The sequence below is a fragment of the Oryx dammah genome, unplaced genomic scaffold (assembly GCF_014754425.2).
Source record: "Oryx dammah isolate SB20612 unplaced genomic scaffold, SCBI_Odam_1.1 HiC_scaffold_6, whole genome shotgun sequence".
NCBI classification, from domain to species: domain Eukaryota; kingdom Metazoa; phylum Chordata; class Mammalia; order Artiodactyla; family Bovidae; genus Oryx; species Oryx dammah.
In genome coordinates this window covers 29,625,242-29,646,858 of record NW_024070190.1, presented here as the reverse complement: position 1 = coordinate 29,646,858, position 21,617 = coordinate 29,625,242, and the positions used below count along the sequence as shown (strand labels likewise).

The 21,617-nt window shown below is 35.0% G+C and overlaps 1 protein-coding gene across 2 annotated transcripts in view; it reads left to right on the top strand.

The window, feature by feature from the left end:
* The window catches only part of ADK (adenosine kinase), a 536,287-nt gene that overhangs the window by 154,964 nt on the left and 359,706 nt on the right, over positions 1-21,617 (top strand). For both annotated transcript variants that reach the window (XM_040242473.1, XM_040242472.1), the window contains exon 4: positions 19,373-19,451. In XM_040242473.1, the coding sequence (XP_040098407.1) occupies positions 19,373-19,451 (79 nt within the window). The remainder of the gene's footprint in view (positions 1-19,372; positions 19,452-21,617) is intronic.

The window sequence follows — 21,617 nt, the reverse complement described above, 5'->3', positions numbered from 1 at the left end:
ATGGTGATAAAAATATATGTGGAGCAGAAAAAAAGGTAAACTAATTTACAAAGTTTGTGAAAATGTAAAGTTTTTAAAGCCTATGGTTATTCTCTATTTTTGTGATTACAGAATTGTGGAAAACATTTGTAACTGCCATTTATTATTGAGCCAGAAATATAAATAGTGAACAAAATCTGATCTCATGAAGAAATGGTTCTAGTTTTTGTCAGAAGTTTGAGCTATTTGACATAACCTAGCACCCGTAAGTTTGATCATTGAAATTTTTTGAGCTTGCAGTCAAGATTAAAAATTTTCTAGACAGGAGCACACTCCTTTTACTACTCTTGGAATATTGAATGGCTTGAACATTACCTTTTGCTTCAATCTTCATATTGCTTCTTACCAATTTAATTGATAATATTTCTAATTATGAGGCAAACCAACTCTTATATGTGAAACTTACACCATGGTAATCATTTGACAGCAACTAAGGTCTGTCTAATCAAGGCTATGGTTTTTCCTGTGGTCATATATGGATGTGAGAGTTGGACTGTGAAGAAGGCTGAGCACCGAAGAATTGTTGCTTTTGAACTGTGGTGTTGGAGAAGACTCTTCAGAGTCCCTTGGACTGCAGGGAGATCCAACCAGTCCATTCTGAAGGAGATCAGCCCTGGGATTTCTTTGGAGGGAATGATGCTGAAGCTGAAACTCCAGTACTTTGGCCACCTCATGCGAAGAGTTGACTCATTGGAAAAGACTCTGATGCTGGGAGGGATTGGAGGCAGGAGGAGAAGGGGGTGACAGAGGATGAGATGGCTGGATGGTATCACCAACTCGATGGACGTGAGTCTGAGTGAGCTCCGGGAGTTGGTGATGGACAGAGAGGCCTGGCGTGCTGCAGTTATTGGGGTTGCAAAGAGTCAGACACGACTGAGTGACTGAACTGAACTGAACTGAAGGCAGCTTGACCTGGAGAAGAGAATGGCAACCTACTCTAGTCTTCTTGCCTGGAGAATTCTGTTGACAGAGGAACCTGGCAGGCTGTAGTCCACAAAAGTCAGACACGACTGAGCAACTAACACACACACACGCACGCAGACACACACATGGCAGCTTGAATCACAAGTATTGTCCGTTTGCTTTATATATGTCATTCTGTCAGAATGTAAAGTAAGGAGTGATCTCTCCATTCACACAGACAGCAGACATATTTTCCAGGCTGAAACTGTAGTTCCAACAGTATTTTTCAGACCTTGATGGAGGTGCAAAGAAGCTTCCTTATTTCAAAATCTTCTAACAGTGCGATTGAGGAGCCTCTACCTAACCTTAAGTTAGAAGTGATTGATCTATAGTGACATGCTAAAAGGCAAATATCAAGAGACTTTTGTAATAGAATTCTATAAATGCCTTATAAGTGATGAATATACTCAATTAAAATCATATGCTTGTGGATTGATATCGGTATTTGGCAGTATATCTGTGTGAAAAGACATTTTCAAAGTTGAAATATGTAAAATCTCATTATAGATCAGTGTTAGCAGATGAACATTTGCAATCATTTTTTATGATGGTGAACAGTAATTTTGAACACCCATTAAATGAAATGTTATTCCCCCCAAAAGAATTATGTTCTACTGCTAATAGTAGACTTGAATTGCCGAAAGTTTTTTGGAAATTTGTTCTCTCTCTTATTTTATAACTACCTCCGTAATACTGTTATTATGTGTTTTTCTCTTTACAGAGAAAGTTTTCTGAAGCCACTCTCCTCCTGAAGGAAAAATATATTTCTAGTTAGAAACCAGTTATGCATTGATTGTCCTTTATTCTCGTTTTAGAGTTCTTGCCTTTAGAAAATACTGAAAATGTTCAAATTTGGGATAGTTTATTGCCTGTTAATATAATTTCAATCTTTGAAATGTTGAAAATGAAATTCACCTGTAAATTATGTCAGTAGAGGATGTCCTATAGAGTATCTTGCAACAAACACCCTTCTCCTGTAGTAACTGTCTAATTTTAAAATTCAAGGCTTTGCCTTCTTTACCTTTTATTGTTTGCTTTTGCTTCCAAATGACTGATGATGGGTCTTCAAAATTTTTTACTTCTGAAGTTTAGTATGTACTGAAAAGGATTTTTATTCTATGTTGTACTGAGTCCAGTGTTTTATTTTATCATTATTTTATTTATCTATTTTTGGCAGTTGACTTAAAGAACAGTATGAATACTTTCAAGTTAATAAGCTTCATGGACAGTTTAATTTTAAATTCTGTGAGAAATACTTATTTTAGGACCCCATATAACATGCCTTGATGCATTCTGTAATATATATTTTGGTAAATAATTGTTTATGAAACAGGCTTTTACATTAATAGCTTAACTTCATGCAAAAGAAAAATGCACCTTCAGGATTTTAATGGAAATTAACCCATTTATTCCTTACAATAATCTTCTGAGAGTTTATTGTTATCTCATGAGAGTTTCCATCTTTTACCAAAGGAAATATTTGTTATCTGAACCCTTCACCCAATATATTTTTTAGCAGTTACAAAGGATTATTGATAGTTACTTTCTGGTCGCTGATCCCTCTAAAATTAGTATATTCTCATATAAATAAGTCCTATATATTTTATAATTGAGCACTAGTGTTTGTTTTTAAAATTTTCTTTTATGGAGCATTTTTGTCTCTTGGTACTTTGCTTCCAAATTATAGTTTCTTTTTTCTTTTCTCTCTCTCTCTTTTTTAAAGTCTGTTTATATTCAATGGGATTAAAAACACACTTGCACTGTTAGAGCAGATTTATCATCTCCCCTTCAGGCTGTTCTTTAACATGGAGCTCTTAAAATGAATATCTTAAGATATACCCCAGATGTTTTAAACTTCAGCAAACTTGTGGTTTTCTTTATTGGAATCTCTGTTTGTAGTACTCAGAAGATGAAAGAAAACATCTCCTCAGTCTCCAAACACTTTTCATACTGGTTTTAACATCTTGTGCTGCAAAGGCATGCGTAAGATGAAACTTCTATTACTGATAAAATTTTAGAATCCTTCCTTTAAAATGTAACTATCAAACTGGAATTGCATTAACAATCATGTAAAAAATAATATTATCTGTTGTATGTGCTTTTCAATCAACACTGTTATGTGGTCAGTTTTTTTTTTTTTTTTTTTTAATAGCTGTAGCATTTAGGAGAGCTTGAGGATGTTTTGTTTCAAGTGTTTATCCAAAATGTTGGGAAGTTTGAATTTAAATTTTTTTTAATGATGTCAATCATTTAGTTCTTTTTTTTTTCTTTTTTTCTAGGGGGTAGCCAAATTGCATAATCTGTACAAAATCAGCAACGAAAGTATTTCTCCAGTTATAAAAATAGTTGATAACATTTATTGAGTGCTTACTGTATTCAAGGCAGTGGCATATTGCTCATGTCACGACAAAGTAGCAATAATTTGTACTAATTGAAAGATAATAAGGGGTTAATAAATGAGTACAGTAGTGTACTACATACAAACACACACAGTTTTGTCATCTTAAACATGTTGTAAAGGAAGCAGGTAGGAGCACCTGATCTGATCTCTATTGTTTACAAATAATCAAATTTTTTCTTACTAGATGGCATCATATCTAAATATTAACCTAAAGTTTATGTCTTATACTTAAATTTCTCTCATAACAATGTTCTGCATTCTCATTTGTTTCAGTTCTTTTGATTTAATTTTCCTCCTCATGTCTAGGAGGTATCTGTGACATAGGCAAAATTGCCATCAATGTCAAATTTTTTCTAAAAATATTCAAGAAAAACTTAATTTTGTTAAAATGTGTACAAATTGGCAGTCTGTACCTTCTTAAAAATTCAACACCAGCAGCAGCAAAAGACTCTTTTAAAAAATCCTTCCATAGCTCATCCATCCACTTATCCCCCATCTTTTTTTTTTGGCGCACATGCGTGTGTGTGTGTGTACCCAGTATCTGTCAGGCACTATGTTTAAATACTGCAGAATGCAAAAACAGTCTCTAATACCATGCTTTACGCATGGGGAACTTAATCTCGGAGAATATAAATTACTTGCCCCATCTCAGACAATTAGATGAATATGAAATTAAAGCCAGGTCTGTCTGTACCAGAGCCTTTGCTTAAGGAATCTGTCTGTCTTGATCACTTGCTGTGTAAAATCATAGGCTGACCATATTGGTGTCAAGTCTTTTGTGTTCTTGGTAAGGAATTTCAATTATGCTAGATTGATATCTACCCTCCCCCCTTCTTCCTTCCTTTTAAATTTTTTCCTTTTAAATACTGATATTCCATCTGGTTCCACCCTCTGGGTTCTTCTCATTTGTCTAGGCATAGATTTCTTTGGATTTTTTTAGCTTCTTAAGCCTATAGGAATGTGTCTTTAATCAAATTTAGGAAGTTTTAAGCTATTTCTTCAAATTTTTTTCTGCACTGCATTTTTCTCTTCTGATACTCTGATAGCATAAATGCTAGATCTTTTAGTATTATTTCATAGGTATCTGAGTATTTGCTCATTTAAAAAAAATCATTTTTCTCTCTGTTGTTCAGACTGTATTGATTGGTCTTCAAGTATACCGAGTTTTAATTTTTCTGTTGAGTCCATCTAGTGAATTTTAAATTTTCACTTATTGAATGTTTATTTGATCTTCTTTATATCTTTTATTTCTTTGATGAGTCATTCCTTTTTTTCTAGATACTTCAAGAGTTCCAGTAATTTTTGTTTTCTGGAGTTCTCCTTTCTGGTCTCCTAGCCAGAGATCTAGGGCTTTATTTTCCCAGTTTTGCCTCAGACTCAGACTTGTCTTGGGCTAAGTAATAGGAATATACAGAGAAAATAATCTCAGCTTGAACTTATATTCAAACTTACAGTTATTTGAACAATAAATTCTTAAATTTACATATACCAAATTGTTCAGTTCTAAATGTTTACTTTTTTATAATTTTTATCCTCTTAAATTCTCCAGTGTTTCTAGTTTATGCATTCTTTCCTTTAATTCCTTGAAAATATTATAGTTACTGTAAAGTCTCTTATTTCCAGTATTTGGATCATTTTGAAACTTCTTTATTGTTTTGTTTTTTTTTTCATTTTTAGTTTTCAGTCAAATTATTTTGCCTCTTTGCATAACTATCAGTTGTTCATTGTTTGCTGTCCACTTTGTATAAGAGCTGTTGATCCTTCAGATTGTATATTCTACCAGATTGTTCACCTGTTTGTTTATGAGGCTGATGTGAAGTGAAAGGAGAGCTGATCACCTTAATAAAGTTAAGAATTAAATCTAGGTTAGAGTTGATTTTTGGTTTTAATAGATTTAGTCTACACTGTTTGCCTCTGTTTCTAGAGCTTGACTCTCTAAGATTCTTAATGTAGACCACTGGGGTCTTTGTCTCAGCTGTGGAACAGTCCACCATAACTTCTCTCAGAGGTTTCTAGCTTAATTCTTTAGCTTTCTGCCCAGTACACATTCAAAATTTGACAAATATCTCAAGTAGGAGACTGACATTTAAAATATATATATATTTTCTAAAATTTTTGAGTATAGTTGATTTACAATGTTAGGTTTGTTTCACCTATGCAGCGCAGTGATTTATACATATATTCTTTCCCAAATTCTTTTCTCTTATAGGTTATTACAAAATGTTGAGTATAGTTCCCCATGCTATACAGTAGGGCTTTTTATTAGTTATCTATTATATATGTAATAGTTAATATATGATAATGCCAACCTCCTAATTTATCCCCCCTGTCCTTTCCCTTTTGGTAACCCTAAATTTGTTTTCTGTGTCTGTGAGTCTATTTCTGTTTTGTAAATCAGTTCATTTGTATCTTTTTTTTTTTTTTTTTAGATTTCATATAAAAGAATAGCATATAATATTTGTCCATCTGGCGTACTTCACTTAGTATGATAATCTTTAGGTATATCCATGTTACTGCAAATAACTTTATTTCATTCTTTTTCATGGCTGTGTAATATTCCATTGTGTGTTACATATAACCTTTTTGAATTAGAGTTTTCTCCAGAACTATGCCCAGGAATGGGATTGTAGTATTGTATGGTTACTCTATTTTGAGTTTTTTCAGGAACTTCCATGCTGTTCTCCATAATGGCTGTACCAGTTTACATTAGGAAACTGACATTTTGTTTTAGACTCTAAGTTTCCAATTTTATCACTTTAGTATGATGTAATGAATAAAATTATCCAACTTTTTTTAAAATCGTCTTCCCTTCCATCCCCATACCATTGTTCTGCTAAACCCAAAGTTTGAATTTTCAGTTTCAAGATAGAACCAGGATAGGCACATATCCTCTCCTGCTTCCCAGTAGAAGAGTGTCTATCTTTAGTTTTTATTCTCCACTCTTCCTATGGAGTTCATTTCTTGCCTAACATATCTTTAGTTCCTTTGCTCTTGGCCTTTGTTTTGTAAGCACTGCCAGACTGGGCAGACTTTCTGGTTTTCAGGTAATTTTGGTTAACCTCCTTTGTTTGCATTTCATTTTAAGAATTCAGCAAATGTGTTATGGGACAAACCAGCTATATGTTTGTGGTTCCTGAATTGTCAAATTTTGTCTCTCTAGCCTAAAGCTGGTGAGTACAAATTTGGACAGGTCAGACAAACAGCTGCTGGTTCTGGCCAACTCTTTGAACAGTTCTCACCTCCATAGAAATTTATTCATTTGGTGATTGTTGCTTCCAAAGATCTCTTGTACCTTTAATGATTTGTAATATGTATGACTTTACTAGTTGTTGTCAGTAGAAGTGCTATGTATGACTCAGAATCAAAATTTCTGTGTGTTATATTTTGATAAGAAATCTGAATGTTTGAGTGTTTCTTGTAAATGACATGTTTTATAGTTGGATAGAGAAAAATGATTAATTTGTTGCTTAAATACTGTCCATATCCATATCTGTTACATATGTTTATGGAGTGTTTGTATTAAAGAAACTAAGGCCCCATTATAAACCATGTATTCTGTGATAGAAATAACAAAGCAGTAATGGAGTGAAAAAGTATAGTTTGTGTTTTGGAACTTTCTGTGGACATATGGGTGACACTCTTAAGTTTATCAGGTTTGTCTTATTTTGAGAAACACTATCTTACAGTATTTCTCTTTCTTATGTATGACTTTTTCTTGTATAGTTTAAAAGTAAATGTCAAACAGTTTTACTATTTAAAGAAACTTGTACATTGGTTTAGTGAAATTTCCTTGTATATTTTTATAAGGAGGGGATACCTAATGTGTATGCTCTGCATCTGTATTTAGGAATAATTCATTTTATCTTAATCATCTACACTTACATACAAAGTACTTTTCAACAGTTATTTCACGTGCAGACATCTTCATTCATCTTCAGAGTTATAAATGGGAATAATTAAAACTTTTAAACGTTTTAGAATTGAATAAAGACTTATCTAAGCAATGCATGCTTAAAACTGCTTTCTTATCAAGGAAAAAAATTAGAGGTTAGAGAAATACCTTTAAATTACAATCCTCATGAGCTAATAGCTTAACCCTGGTTTTGAATGACTGTTACTTTTTCCATCTTTTAAAAATATGCTTAAATATAAACACATGTGGGAAATGTTCTTTTGGCTTTTATCAAACTGACATTTAAGTGAATTTTTTTGAACCTCACTAAACATTTGTGGTAAAAGATTTCAAAGCTTTGAATCTTTCTATTGGCCTATGGATTTTTCCCCACTGTGTTATTCTATTAACATTTGGTCTTAATAAGTATAACCTGTTTAGAATTAGTGATTTTTTTCATTTATTATTTGTTTAGATGAGAAGTTTAGGAAAAGAACTTCATCAGAAGCCTACTTGGCAGTTATGAATGCTTTCTTAAGGAAGTTAAATATTTTGAGTTTTACTGTAAAGATTTTGCCTGTATCTTATCCTTCATATGTCTTCTTTACGAAGTTTTCAAAATTTTTGATGTTTGGTTTCTGTGCTGTGATGTTAGCACAATGTGAGGTGGTCTTTATCTTCTGAGCTCACTTTCCTTTTCCTTCTAAGACTGGGATAAAAAGAGACTTTACTTTAGTTGCTGTGAAAGTGGGAAGCAATTGCCCTAAGATAGAACTAGAAATTATAAAGGATGGTTTTGTGGACATTTTCCTGTTGATATTTCTTTTATTTTACTTACAAGAGCTTTTTAAAGGAGATTTAAGAATGATTGGTCCTAAGTTATAGGGTATAACCGTGAAATTTTCCTCATGATTTCAAGATACATGCAGAAAATCCTTCTAAAGAGTCATAAAAAGAAAAAGAATGATAAGAAAAAAAAAACACAACAGGAGAGAAGAAATTAAGTTACAGAAATAGCTCCTTAAATGTTAATGTGTAATTTTTCTGTTCTTAGGTTCAAGCTAATAAGGTATTTTATTCTAAATTATCCTAGTTCTACTTTATATGATTTTAATGTTTTCTTAATTTTTGGATGGATCTCCTAGTCCTGAGTCTGCCACTAAGAGAAATTAATAAAAAATCATTTAACTGGACTTGGAGGATAATGAAAGTGAATTTCCTTGGTCTTCTTAAAACAAGGCACATAAATAGAATCACATAACCTGCAATTCAGAATTTCTAGGAGACAGATCATACTAAGAGTTTAAATTTCTTAAAAATACTGGAAGAAACATCAGGTTCCAATAGAGAGAGCTCTTAACTACTCCTGTATATCTTTACCTCTGGAGAAAAACGTTGGAGAGTGGAGGACCTTAAAGAGCCTATGAAAAAGAAGGGAAAGATGTGGAGAACAGAGTTCAAGAGCAGATGCAGTCAATCCTGAAAGGTATATACGTCTCAGAGTTAATATTTATAATAAATGTTGAAGAGCATTTTTATAACAAGTATATCTTTGAAATGGTAGGTCAGTTAATGTTTAAGTCAGAAATGCTAAACTGCTTTAGCATCCTTAGTCACTAGCCTCACAATGACATATTCAGACTGAGTATAGGTTTCCAAACTTGTCAGGAATTAATGTTATGTAATATGAAAAATATCTAGATTGGTAAATCACTTTTTTCAGGAATGTCAGGAAATAAGTTCATATTTCTAAAGTTTTTCTTTAAAAGTCTCACATTTATGTCTTTGCCATTTGTCTTAGCAATTTACATCGCTGCTTGGGTAATTTATTTAGGGTTAAAAAAGAGGTTTATTTGAAAGAAATTTCTTAACCTAAATACTGAGTAAAGATAAGAATTAAAAATGCCCTACATTCTAAAACTTTCTTTGAATCTTAAAAATTTGAACTAGATTCTTGCCTGGAGAATCCCATGGACAGAGGGCCCTGGTGGGCTACAGTCTATGGGGTTGCAAAGAGTTGGACATGACTAAGCAACTAACACACATACTAAGCCTCAGATTATAAGGGATAAAACTTACTTTATCATTCATATCCTTATGTGTGAATCACTGTCAGTGGAATTAAGAGTCTTATGATTGTTTTTTCTAAGGTACAGTATATATACATTGTTTTATTATCATCCTCTGACAAATACTATTCTCCTTAACCTTTACACTCCTGATTTTTACTTTTGTGTGGTCGTTATTCTTTATTCTTTATTGCTAAATTATCTGAGTTAGACTCTGCTTGTGTTTATTTCTTAAAACTCATTGAAAAATCATTCACTGTTTGTTCCTCATTCCAACTTTGTAAAGTGGATACTAGTTGGAAATTTTATGAAATGAATAGTTTACTATAATAATAAGAAGCAAAATCTAGATACTGTCTTAAAGGTAGCACCATATTTCTCTTCCATTAAACTTTTCAGTTATTGACTTCTCCATAGTCTTATCTGACCATGTTGTAGTTGTTTTTCAGTCACTCAGTTATTTCTGACTCTTTGTGACCCCACAGACTACAGCACGCCAGGCTTCCCTGTCCTTCATCATCTTCCAGAGCTTTCTCAACCTTATGTCCGTTCAGTCAGTGATGCCATCTAGCCATCTCATCCTCTGTCATTCCCTTCTCCTCCTGCCTTCAATCTTTCCCAGCATCAGGGTCTTTTCTAATGAGTTGGCTCATCGCATCAGGTGGCCAAAGTATTGGACTTTAAGCTTCAACATCAGTCCTTCCAATGAATATTCAGGACTGATTTTTTTTTTTTAGGATTGACTGGTTGGATCGCCTTGCAGTCCAAGGGACTTTCAAGAGTCTTCTCCAACACCACAGTTCAAAAGCATCAGTTGTTCGATGCTCAGCCTTCTTTATGGTCCAACTCTCACATCCATACGTGACTACTGGAAAAACCATAGCTTTGACTAGATGGACTTTTATTGGCAAAGTAATGTCTCTGGTTTTTAATATGCTGTCTAGGTTGGTCATAGCTTTTCTTCTCAGGAGCAAGCGTCTTTTAATTTCATGGCTTCAGTCACCCTCTGCAGTGATTTTGCAGCCCAAGAAAATGAAGTCTCTCACTGTTTCTGTTGTTTCCCCATCTATTTGCCATGAAGTGATGGGACTGGATGCCATGATCTTCTTTTTTTGAATGTTGAGCTTGGAGCCAACTTTTTCACTCTCCTCTTTTACCTTCATCAAAAGGCTCTTTAGTTCCTCTTCGCTTTCTGCCATAAGGGTGGTGTCATCTTTGTATCTGAGGTTATTGATATTTCTCAGGGCAATCTTGGCAGCTCTGCCAGCCATGTTGTAGTTAATATAGTAATTGCTGTTTTTGAAAAGGTGAATTTCTTTGTAGCATACTCTCCTACATTCTCTTCCATTAATACTTGGCTTGACATCAGTGCCAGAAGAGCTTTTATGCTAAAGGATGAATCATGTTTGGTTGACTGTGTTTACTTTGGTCCTTTAGTCATTGCCCAGCTGTTCCAAAATTAGGAGCTCTTTGTTCCTGCTGGTCACATCCGTACGTGACTACTGGAAAAACCATAGCTTTGACTAGTTGCTCCTGTAGCATGCTTATGATCATCAGTATTATTTTTATCAGAAGTCTGTGTTATCTTTTAATAGACTTAAAATTCTCATGGTTGATCATTTTCTTAAGATAACTTCTCTGTGCATACTACCACTCTGAGGTATGGTTTAATATTAAACCAGGATTAAAAGACTAGTATTTAGTCACATCTCTGCCTACCATGTTAGTATTTGAAGTCTTCTCTATTCTATTGTTTTTTTACTTCTCAAAAACAAAGCATATATATATAGATAGCATATTTATGAAGTATTTAATAATATGTGATATGAGAGCTGAGAGTGTTACTTAAAATTTAAGTTCTCCTGTGCATCATGAGCTTGATACTATACACAGGTATTAAAATTCTTTACCAGTATATGGTATATTGCATTCTTCTTTTTTCCATAAGGTTAATCTTTGAGAAATTCTGAATTATATCCCAGTGACATTAATTTTAATTTAAAATTTTCTTTAATGAAAATACTTTCATATGAAATGGATCAGCTGTTATTTCAATTCTTTTTTTTATTGAGGTGTTTGATACACTCACTCCATTCAGACAAAGAAACTCAAAGAAAGGAAAAAGTAAGAATGTATCTATGAAGTACAGAAATAGACATATTGATCCCTGTAGGAAAAAAAAAAAACATTCTGAAATATATGGAAGTTCTCTATCAAATGTAAAGGTATCATAAACTCTGTTATTTCTAAGTAACCTAGAAAATATTTAGGGTTTTTATATAATTGATTATATCCCTATAAAATTTTAATCATGGTTTTGAGGCTTATTAATATCTTAGGTCTACTTTTTTGTTCTTTCATTAAAGATATACAGTCCCTCTTTTCCTGGCATTTTCCATTGAGCATTTATAGTTTTGTCATAGACAATGTGGAACTTTCATATAAAATCAGGAGATTTTGTATCAACTAGAAAATTGTGTAGAGAAAATGTACCCAACCCATGTAAGAGATTAAAGAAAATAAATTTTTCCTCAGTGCAGTTCGTTACCTAAACAGAAATCTTTCTAGGTTTGATAATCACATACTTAGGAGTTCTCTTTTTTCCATATGACTTTTCTTCTTTCTTGTATTTCCTTTCTTAACACCATCCAACTGGTCATCCAAAGTAGAAGTCTCAGGCTTGTTTTTCCCTCTGACACATCTCTTACTTCCAGTTGTTTATCACATGCGCTGTCTTCAGCTTCGGAAATGATTCCTTAGCTTGATCACTTCCCTCTAGCCCCTTGGCTCAGCATATGACTTATGACCTTTTCCAAAGGCTTGTGATGTGCGTCTCTCTCTTTCTCCCTCTCTCTCTGTTCATTTTTTTTTTTCCTCAAAAGATGTGATTTTCCCTCTCCAGTCTTTTTTAAAAATACTTTATTTATGTATCTGGCTGCGCAGTTGTGGTGTGTGTGATCTGGTTCCCTAGGCCCCCTGCATTAGGAGTGTGGAGTCTTAGCCGCTGGATCCCCAGGGAAGTCCCAGTCTGCTTCCCTTTAATCTGCCTTGTTCTTGGAGGAGAGCTATTATCATTTAAAAAGAAAATCTACCTTTCACACTATCAGTAAGTAGATGTTAATAATTCCTAGTTGCCTACTGAATAGTACTGAAGTGTATTAGTCTGGCAGAGAGAGTTTGCTTTCGTCAGTTTTTACTACTTTGATTTTTACCTACATTTTAGTCTGTGTGTAACTTATTTCCCTGAATATGTTAGAGTTTTGTTTTATCCTTAGCCCTGAATATTTTTTCTCCCATATCTGTCAAATTCCACTTCAGATATTACTCTTTCCCTTCCTCTTTCATTCAGAGCCACTCACTTCTCTGCTCTGTGTTTTGATTTGTATATAGTTCTATTTGTATTGTTGACTGGAAAAACTGCTATTTTCTTCCATTGTAAGATGAAGTAGATTTTTAAATGTTTTTATTACAAACAGTTTCTATGCATATTACACAATCAAAAAAAAGTATATAAGATCTGTAATTGCTTCTACTTTGGAGTAAACCACTCTTAACACCTTGGTTATAACCTTCCAGGTCCTTTTTAGAACATACGTATATTGGGTAATTTTGCTTGCATTATACACATACATAATGTAATTTTCTTGGGTTATATTGTACATATATTTTGGTTACTTAATATTTCTCAATTGAAATATATGGAAAGTGTCAGTATTATAAGTCTACTTTGAAGAAGTAGACTGAATGTTGAAGAATGTTAAACTATTTAGTAGAATCAGTGCAAGGAGATCCAACCAGTCCATCCTAAAGGAGATCAGTCCTGGGTGTTCATTGGAAGGACTGATGCTGAAGCTGAAACTCCAATACTTTGGCCACCTCATGTGAAGAGTTGACTCATTGGAAAAGACCCTGATGCTGGGAGGGGTTGGGGGCAGGAGGAGAAGGGGACGACAGAGGATGAGATGGCTGAATGGCATCACTGACTCAATGGACATGAGTTTGAGTGAACTCCGGGAGTTGGTGATGGACAGGGAGGCCTGGCGTGCTGCAATTCATGGGGTCTCAAAGAGTCAGACATGACTGAGTTACTGAACTGAACTGAACTGAGAATCAGTGCATACACACAGTAAAAAATCAAAACGAAAAATTAAACATTTTTGAAATGGATCTACCTTGTCATCTATCAGAATTCATCAGGATTTATTAGACCAAAATTTGGAATACTGCATACTGTAGTATGTAGGTATTTGTTGAAAAGAAATTGAAAAAAATAGGAGCTAATAGTAGTACCCATGTTATAAACTTGTATTGAGCATTTAAAAAAATAATTTGGGTAAAATATTTAAAACAGTAGCTTCTGGCATGTAGTAAATATTACATAAATGTTAGCTATGGAACCTAACCCTAGAACCTCAGAAGATTCTAAGATCCTATATGTTTAATAAATAAAACATGTTTCTTTATTTCAGATATCTCAGTGCTTTTAGTATGCTGATATACAATATGCATCTTCAAGATGAGAATAGAATACACAATTTCCTATGCTTATTTGGTCTTGTAATCCATTTTCTCTAGAGCATCTTGAAAAGCTAGTGTTCTTTTTAAACCATAATAGTCTAGAAGGTAGCCACTAGCCTTGAGGCTATAGATGTTCAAGCATAAGTTAATAAAGTTAAATGAAATTTAAATTTTTATTTGAGATAAAACTTCAGTCACACTGTCTACCTTCCAGGCGTTTAGTAGCTAGCTAGTGACTGTCAGACTGGATGCACAGATACAGAACTTTTCACTATTAACAGAAAGTTCTATTGGATGGTGCTGGGAGAATTGAGAACAAAAACAAAGTAAACGGTACAGATTGTCATTGGTTTACTGTGATTTTAGTATCTGTACTAAATCTACCCCCCCCGTTATTACCAAAATATTATATCTGTTTGATTCTTTGTTGTTGGAAGGAAGAAATTAATGACGGAGGAGATAAGACATAACTTAAGGAAAGATTCTTGAGAGAGTGAGAAAGGATGGTGTTGCTGTACAACAACAAACTGGGGTGGCCTTCAACAGAAATTTATTCTCTTAAAGTTCTTGGGAAGCAGAAGTCTGAAATCAAGGTGTTAGCATAGTTGCACTCCTTCTGAAGAGCCTAGTGGAGAATCTTTGTCTCTTCCAACTTTTGATGGATGCTGGCATTCCTTGGCTTCCTTGGGTTTTGGCCACATTTGTCCAGTCTCTGTCTCCATCTTCACCTCTGTCTTCTCTTTTGTCCATTGTAAGAAGAACTGGCATTGGGATCTGAGACAGCTGGGTAATTCAAGAGGGAGGATTTTACCTCCTGAAGATCCCCAAATCTCTACCTCCTGCAAGACCCCCCACTTTTTTTTTTTCCAAATAAGGTTACATTCACAGGTTCTGATGAAGGGACATATCTTTTTAGAGAAATTGGCTTTTGAAAGTGGAATGACCTCAAACAGGTAGAACAGTTAATCACTTAATGTTTATTTTGTCCACTCATTCTTCCTTTCTCTTCCAATCTCCAGTATCATTCTTAGCTGATACATAATTTAGAAAGTAATTAAAAGAGAAGATTTCCTAGACTACCACGACTCCCACATATTTGCATCTGGGACTGTGTACTTTTTCTTCTCTCCTGTAAGTATTCAGTTCATTTCAGTTCAGTCGTTCAGTCGTGTCTGACTCTTTGCAACCCCATAAATTGCAGCACACCAGGCCTCCCTGTCCATCACCATCTCCCGGAGTTCACTCAAACTCATGTGCATAGAGTCGGTGATGCCATCCAGCCATCTCATCCTCTGTCATCCTCTTCTCCTCCTGCCCCAAATCCCTCCTAGCCTCAGGGTCTTTTCCAGTGAGTCAGCTCTTCGCATGAGGTGGCCAAAGTACTGGAGTTTCAGCTTTAGCATCAGTCCTTCCAATAGGTTAGTATTATTCCATTCAGTTCAGTTGTTCAGTCATGTCTGACTCTTTGCAACCCTGTGGACTACAGCACGGCAGGCTTCCCTCTCCATTACTGACTCCCAGAGCTTGCTCAAATTTATGTCCATTGAGTCAGTGATGCCATCCAGCCATCTCATCCTTTGACTTCCCCTTCTCCTCCTGCCTTCAATCTTACCCAGCATCAGGGTCTTTTCCAGTGAGTTGGTTCTTTGCATCAGGTGGCTGAATATTGGAGCTTATCCTCCAGCATCAGTTCTTCCAAGGATTATTCAGGGTTGATTTCCTTTAGGATTGATTGGTTTGATCTCCTTGCAGTCCAAGGGACCCTCAAGAGTCTTCTCCAATACCGCAGTTGAAAAGCATTAATTCTTTGGCACTCAGCCTTCGTTATGGTCCAACTCTCACAACCATATATGACTACTGAAAAAAACATAGTTTTGACTAGATTAATTTATGTCTTTAAAGTAATGTCTCTGCTTTTTAATATGCTGTCTAGTTTGGTCATAGCTTTTATTCCCAGGAGCAAGCATCTTTTTAATTTCATGGCTGCAGTCACCATCTGCTGTGCTTTTGAAGTTCCCCACCATGTGCAGTGATTTTGGAGCCCCCCAAAATAAAGTCTGACACTGTTTCCACTGTTTCCCCATCTATTTCCCATGAAGTGATGGGACCAGATGCCATGATCTTCGTTTTCTGAATGTTGAGCTTTAAGCCAACTTTTTCACTCTCCTCTTTCGCTTTCATCAAGAGGCTTTTTAGCTCCTCTTCACTTTCTGCCATAAGGTTGGTGTCATCTGCATATCTGAGGTTATTGATATTTCTCCCGGCAATCTTGATTCCAGCTTGTGTTTCTTCCAGTCCAGCGTTTCTCATGATGTACTCCAAATTAAAAGACGCTTACTCCTTGGAAGAAAAGTTATGACCAACCTAGATAGCATATTCAAAAGCAGACATTACTTTGCCAAGTAAGGTCCGACTAGTCAAGGCTATGGTTTTCCAGTAGTCATGTATGGATGTGAGAGTTGGACTGTGAAGAAGGCTGAGTGCCAAAGAATTGATGCTTTTGAACTGTGGTGTTGGAGAAGACTCTTGAGAGTCCCTTGGACTGCAAGGAGATCCAACCAGTCCATTCTGAAGGAGATCAGCCCTGGGATTTCTTTGGAAGGAATGATGCTAAAGCTGAAACTCCAGTACTTTGGCCACCTCATGCGAAGAGGTGACTCATTGGAAAAGACTTTGATACTGGGAGGGATTGGGGGCAGGAGGAGATGGGGATGACAGAGGATGAGATGGCTGGATGGCATCACTGACTTGATGGACATGAATCTGAGTGAACTCTGGGAGTTGGTGATGGACAGGGAGGCCTGGCGTGCTGTGATTCATCGGATCACAAAGAGTCAGACATGACTGAGCAACTGAACTGAACTGAACTGAAAATACAGTCTTTCACCATTTGCATTGTCTCCCCATCTATTTGCCATGAAGTGATGGGACTGTATGCCATGATCTTTGTTTTCTGAATGTTGAGTTTTAAGCCAGCTTTTTCAGTCTCCTCTTTCACTTTGATCAAGAGATTCTTTAGTTTCTCTTCACTTTCTACCATAAGGGTGGTGTCATCTGCATATCTGAGGTTATTGATATTTCTCTCTGCAATCTTGATTTCAGCTTGTGCTTCATCCAGCCAGCATTTCACATGATGGACTCTGCACATAAGTTAAATAATCAAGATGACACTATACAGCCTTGACGTACTTCTTTCCCTATTTGGAACCACTCTGTTCCATGTCTAGTTCTAACTGTTGCTTCTTGGCCTGCATACAGATTTCTCAGGAGGCAGGTCAAAAAGGTAAGGTAAGGTGAAGTCACTCAGTTGTGTCCGACTGAGTGTCCGACCCCACAGACTGTAGCCTACCAGGCTTTTCCATCCATGGGATTTTCCAGGCCATTGTACTGGAGTGGGTTGCCAGTTCCTTCTCCAGAGGATCTTCCCGACCCAGGGATCGAACGTAGTCTCCCTCATTGTAGGCAGATGCTTTACCGTCTGAGCCACCAGGGAAGTCAGGAGACAGATCAAGTGATCTGGTATTCCCATCTGTAAGAATTTTCCACAGTTTGTTGTCATCCACACAGTCAAAGACTTTAGTGTAGTCAGTGAAGCAGAAGTAGATAGTTCTCTGGAATTCTCTTGCATTTTCTGTGATCCAGTGGATGTTCGCAATTGATACCTGGTTTCTCTGCCTTTTCTAAATCCAGCTTGAACATCTGGAAATTCTTGGTTCACATACTGTTGAAGCCTCGCTTGGAGAATTTTGAGCATTACTTTGCTGGTGTGTGAGATGAGTGCAATTGCACAGTTGTTTGAGCATTCTTTGGCATTGCCTTTCTTTGGGATTGGAATGAAAACTGACCTTTTCCAGTCCTGTGGCCACTGCTGAGTTTTCCAAATTTTCTGGCATTTTGACTGCAGCACTTTAACACTATCATCTTTTAGGATTTGAAATAGCTCAGCTGGAATTCTGTCACCTCCACTAGCTTTGTCTGTAGTGATGCTTCCTAAGGCCCACTTGACTTGGCACTCCAGGACGTCTGGCTCTAGGTGAGTGAGCACACTATTGTGGTTATCTGGGTCTTTAAGATCGTTTTTTTGTAAGTTTGTCTTGGTGGTATACAGATACTGTCGTCAAAACTTTCTAGAGTGTGCTCCATCGCGTCTGACTCCTGCGACCGCCAGCCTCCTCTATCCATGGAATTTCCCAGGCTAGAATACTGGAGTGAGTTGCCATTTCTTACGCTATGGGATCTTCCTCCCCCAGGGATCGAACACGCGCCTCCTGTGTCTCCTGCATTGTCAGGTGGATTCTTTACCACCGAGCCACCTTGTCCACAGTCTGGGCTTTGCCAGTTGTATTTACTGACATCTCAGGGTTTTATAGATGTGGTTTGAAGGCAATTGGAATTATAGAAGTGGGTATAGTAACTCTGTTTTCCCTATTCCTAATGTAACCATCTCTATATTTATCTCTTTTTGTATTTTGAAGTTTTGTGAAAGGTTTCATTTGAGTAAAAAACCTCCTTCTTAGCTTTAAAATTTTAACGTTGTGAAAATAGCACTAAGACTGTTATCTTTCTTGAATACTGTATTCACATCCCAGTCTCTCTTCTTTGGTCTTCTATAACCTTTGCTTTCTGTATTGCATACATTTTGTTTATGGATAACTTGGTATTTTAAAATTTTCTTTTTTCATGAATATTCATGCATATTCATTCATCCTTGTCCCTCCAAAACATATAAATCCTTTAAAATAAAGTTTATGCCTATGCCCTTTGGTTATCTCCCACAGCATCCAACATGTTAGAGATGTGTATTAGAGAATATTGACTTGTCATCTAGATTATTAAACGCCATGTAATTTGAGACATTTTAATCAATTTACTTAGCCCTTTGAGTGTAATACTAGGGATTTACATGCATCACCTTGTATGAAAAGTACTATGTGTAGTTCGTATATATATCTTCCTTTATCAGATGCCAAAGTAAGGAAGTATGAAAGCTTTAGATCATCTCTCTCTGCCTCTCTATTTTGCAGATACAGACACTGTCACCAATCAACTTTGCTAAGAATCATGCAACTCCATGTAGTTTTGTAATTCTTTAAGTTATAAAACAGTAGCATTTATGATATTAAAAATTTTTGAACTTATTAGGACATACATTTGTAAGAATTTTAGAATTTAACGTTTAAAGTAGGAAAATATTCATTGCTTATAAATATTTAATAACTTACAAATTTCTATTTTTACCTTGTATTTAATGTCTAATTATGGTCACCCTATGTATTTTAAAGTCTCATAATTGTACACTTGTGGAAAACAATTTGTTAAGTATGGAAATTTAGCAAAGTTGTTTTCATATAGCATTTTAATTCATTTATTCAACATAATTATGTAATTCAAAAATTTCACTAAATGTAATTTAATGAGCTTCTAATCAGAAAAATTTGCATTGTGACAACTGACAAATGCTAACATTTTTCTACTGTGATTTACTTTTAGGTTTGATGAACTTGTAAAAAAATTCAAAGTTGAATATCATGCTGGTGGCTCTACCCAGAATTCAATTAAAGTGGCCCAGGTTAGTTGATTATTTTAAAGGTGGTAAAAGAAATTGGCTCAAAATGATTTGATACTTTTGGTCATTGTTCATAAGTATTTTAATCTGTATTTTTTGTTATAGAATATTTTTGTTGATTTTAAATGTTTATTATTCATATATATTTCTTAATTACTTGTGGAATCCTTTGGTTATATTTTATAACATTTCATGTTATTGATTTGTAGAAGTTCTGCATATTTTATAAATAGTATTCCTTTTTTGGAATTGGAAGTATTTTTTATTTGTCATTTGTACTGTAATGACTTTTCACATCTTTTACTCTGCCAAAGTTCTTAGTTTTTTCTAATATAATTAAATTTTATGGCTTTCTTATAGTACTTAGAATGGATGTTCTTACAGATACTAAAGTTTTCTTGTAGTATATATAAAAACATATATATCTATATATTTGTGTATATTTATATATGAGTTAATGCATCTGTGTCTGTATCTATATACATCTTCCAGTGGGTAATTGGACGAACTCATTTTGACGTGTACTCTTTCAAGTTACCAGTGTAACCTAATTTTAAGTGGTAATGTTAGTGTTCTATTTAAAGTTCCAATTATGAAAAACAGGAAGAGCTTTATAAATCTCTGTTCTTACCTCTGTGATTTGTAAACTAGCTCAGAATCCCTGTAACTGCAGTCACAAGTTAACTCTCATGGATTCAGGTCATTTTGATTTTTTTTTTAACATTGATTAATGCTTTCCCTTACAATTTTAATTATGGACTGAAGTGGAGAATTGTCAAAGATTGGACTTTTATTAAATTTAGACATTTACTATAATTATCCTGCATACTATCAAGGCTCAAATTTAATCATTTGATCATTTAAAGTATTAAAATATTTTAGGTTGTAAAATACTGTGTTCAGTGGCCTGAGGAGACGAGATCTTTGTATTTATCAGTGGATTTTGTTCGTTTGTTTGTTTTAACATTCCAGTAGTCATTTAGTAAGTTCAGGTTAATAGAAAAAAGACAGTTTACTTTTTGTACTTAGGTGTTTTTATTATTCTCAGACTGCCACATCAACTGTATCTTAATCTTAGATTTCCAAGCCTCCAGAAAAAGTTTTCTATTTTTCAAGCCATCTGGTCTATGATATTTTGTTACATCAGACAGAGCACATTGGGACAGGTTATATACCCAAAAGAATTAAAAGCAGGGTATTGACATATATGTACATGTGTGTTCATGACAGAATTGTTCATAACAGCTAAAAAGTGGAGGCAACCACATGTCCTTTAGTGAATGAATGGCCAAACAGAACGTGGTCTATGCATACAGTGGTATATTTTTCAGCCTTAAAAAGTAAGGAAATTCTGACACATACTACAATATGAATGAATCTTCAATGTATACAGTATGTGAAATAACTTAGTCACAGGAGTATTAATATTGATGATTCCACCTATATGAGGTACCCAAATTAGTCAAATTCATAGAGATGGTAAGTAGAACGTAGTTTCCAGGGGTTATAGGAAGAGAAAATGAAGAGTTATTGCTTACTGGGCATAGAGTTTCAGTTTCATAAGATGAAGAGTTTAGAGGTGAATAGTGTGGTTGTACAACAATGTGAATATATCTAATGCCATTGCACTGTATGCTTAAAAATGATTAAAAATATAAATTTTGTGTATCTTTTTATATCTTGTATACCTTTTATATATATCTTGTCTATCTTTTACCGTATTTTAAAAATAAATTGAAAAATAGATTCTAGAAATGCTTCTATAGGAAGTAGTATCAACTTTATTCACGTTTTTTATTTCATTTGCTTATTTAATAATCACTGAGGCAACAAGAACATAGGCTTGCTCTTGTGGCTATGGGAATCCATTAAACTGGGTTTGGGTTCAAACTTTTTTGCTTTACTGGCTGTGAAACCATGAGCAACTTTTATGGGCCTTTCATCTGTAAATGTGGAGTTTAATGTGTATCTCAAATGAAGGTCATAAGGATTAATGAGATAATGAACATTTTAAAAAGTTATACTGCTCTTTAAGGGAAAGTTTGGAAACCACTAGGGTTCCAGGGCTTCTCCCCCTCCCCCCATTTTACTTAGTTAACAGACTGTAAACTTACCCATGGACAGAACAACCAGATTTGTGGCTCTCATCCACTTAAAAATACTGTTTCA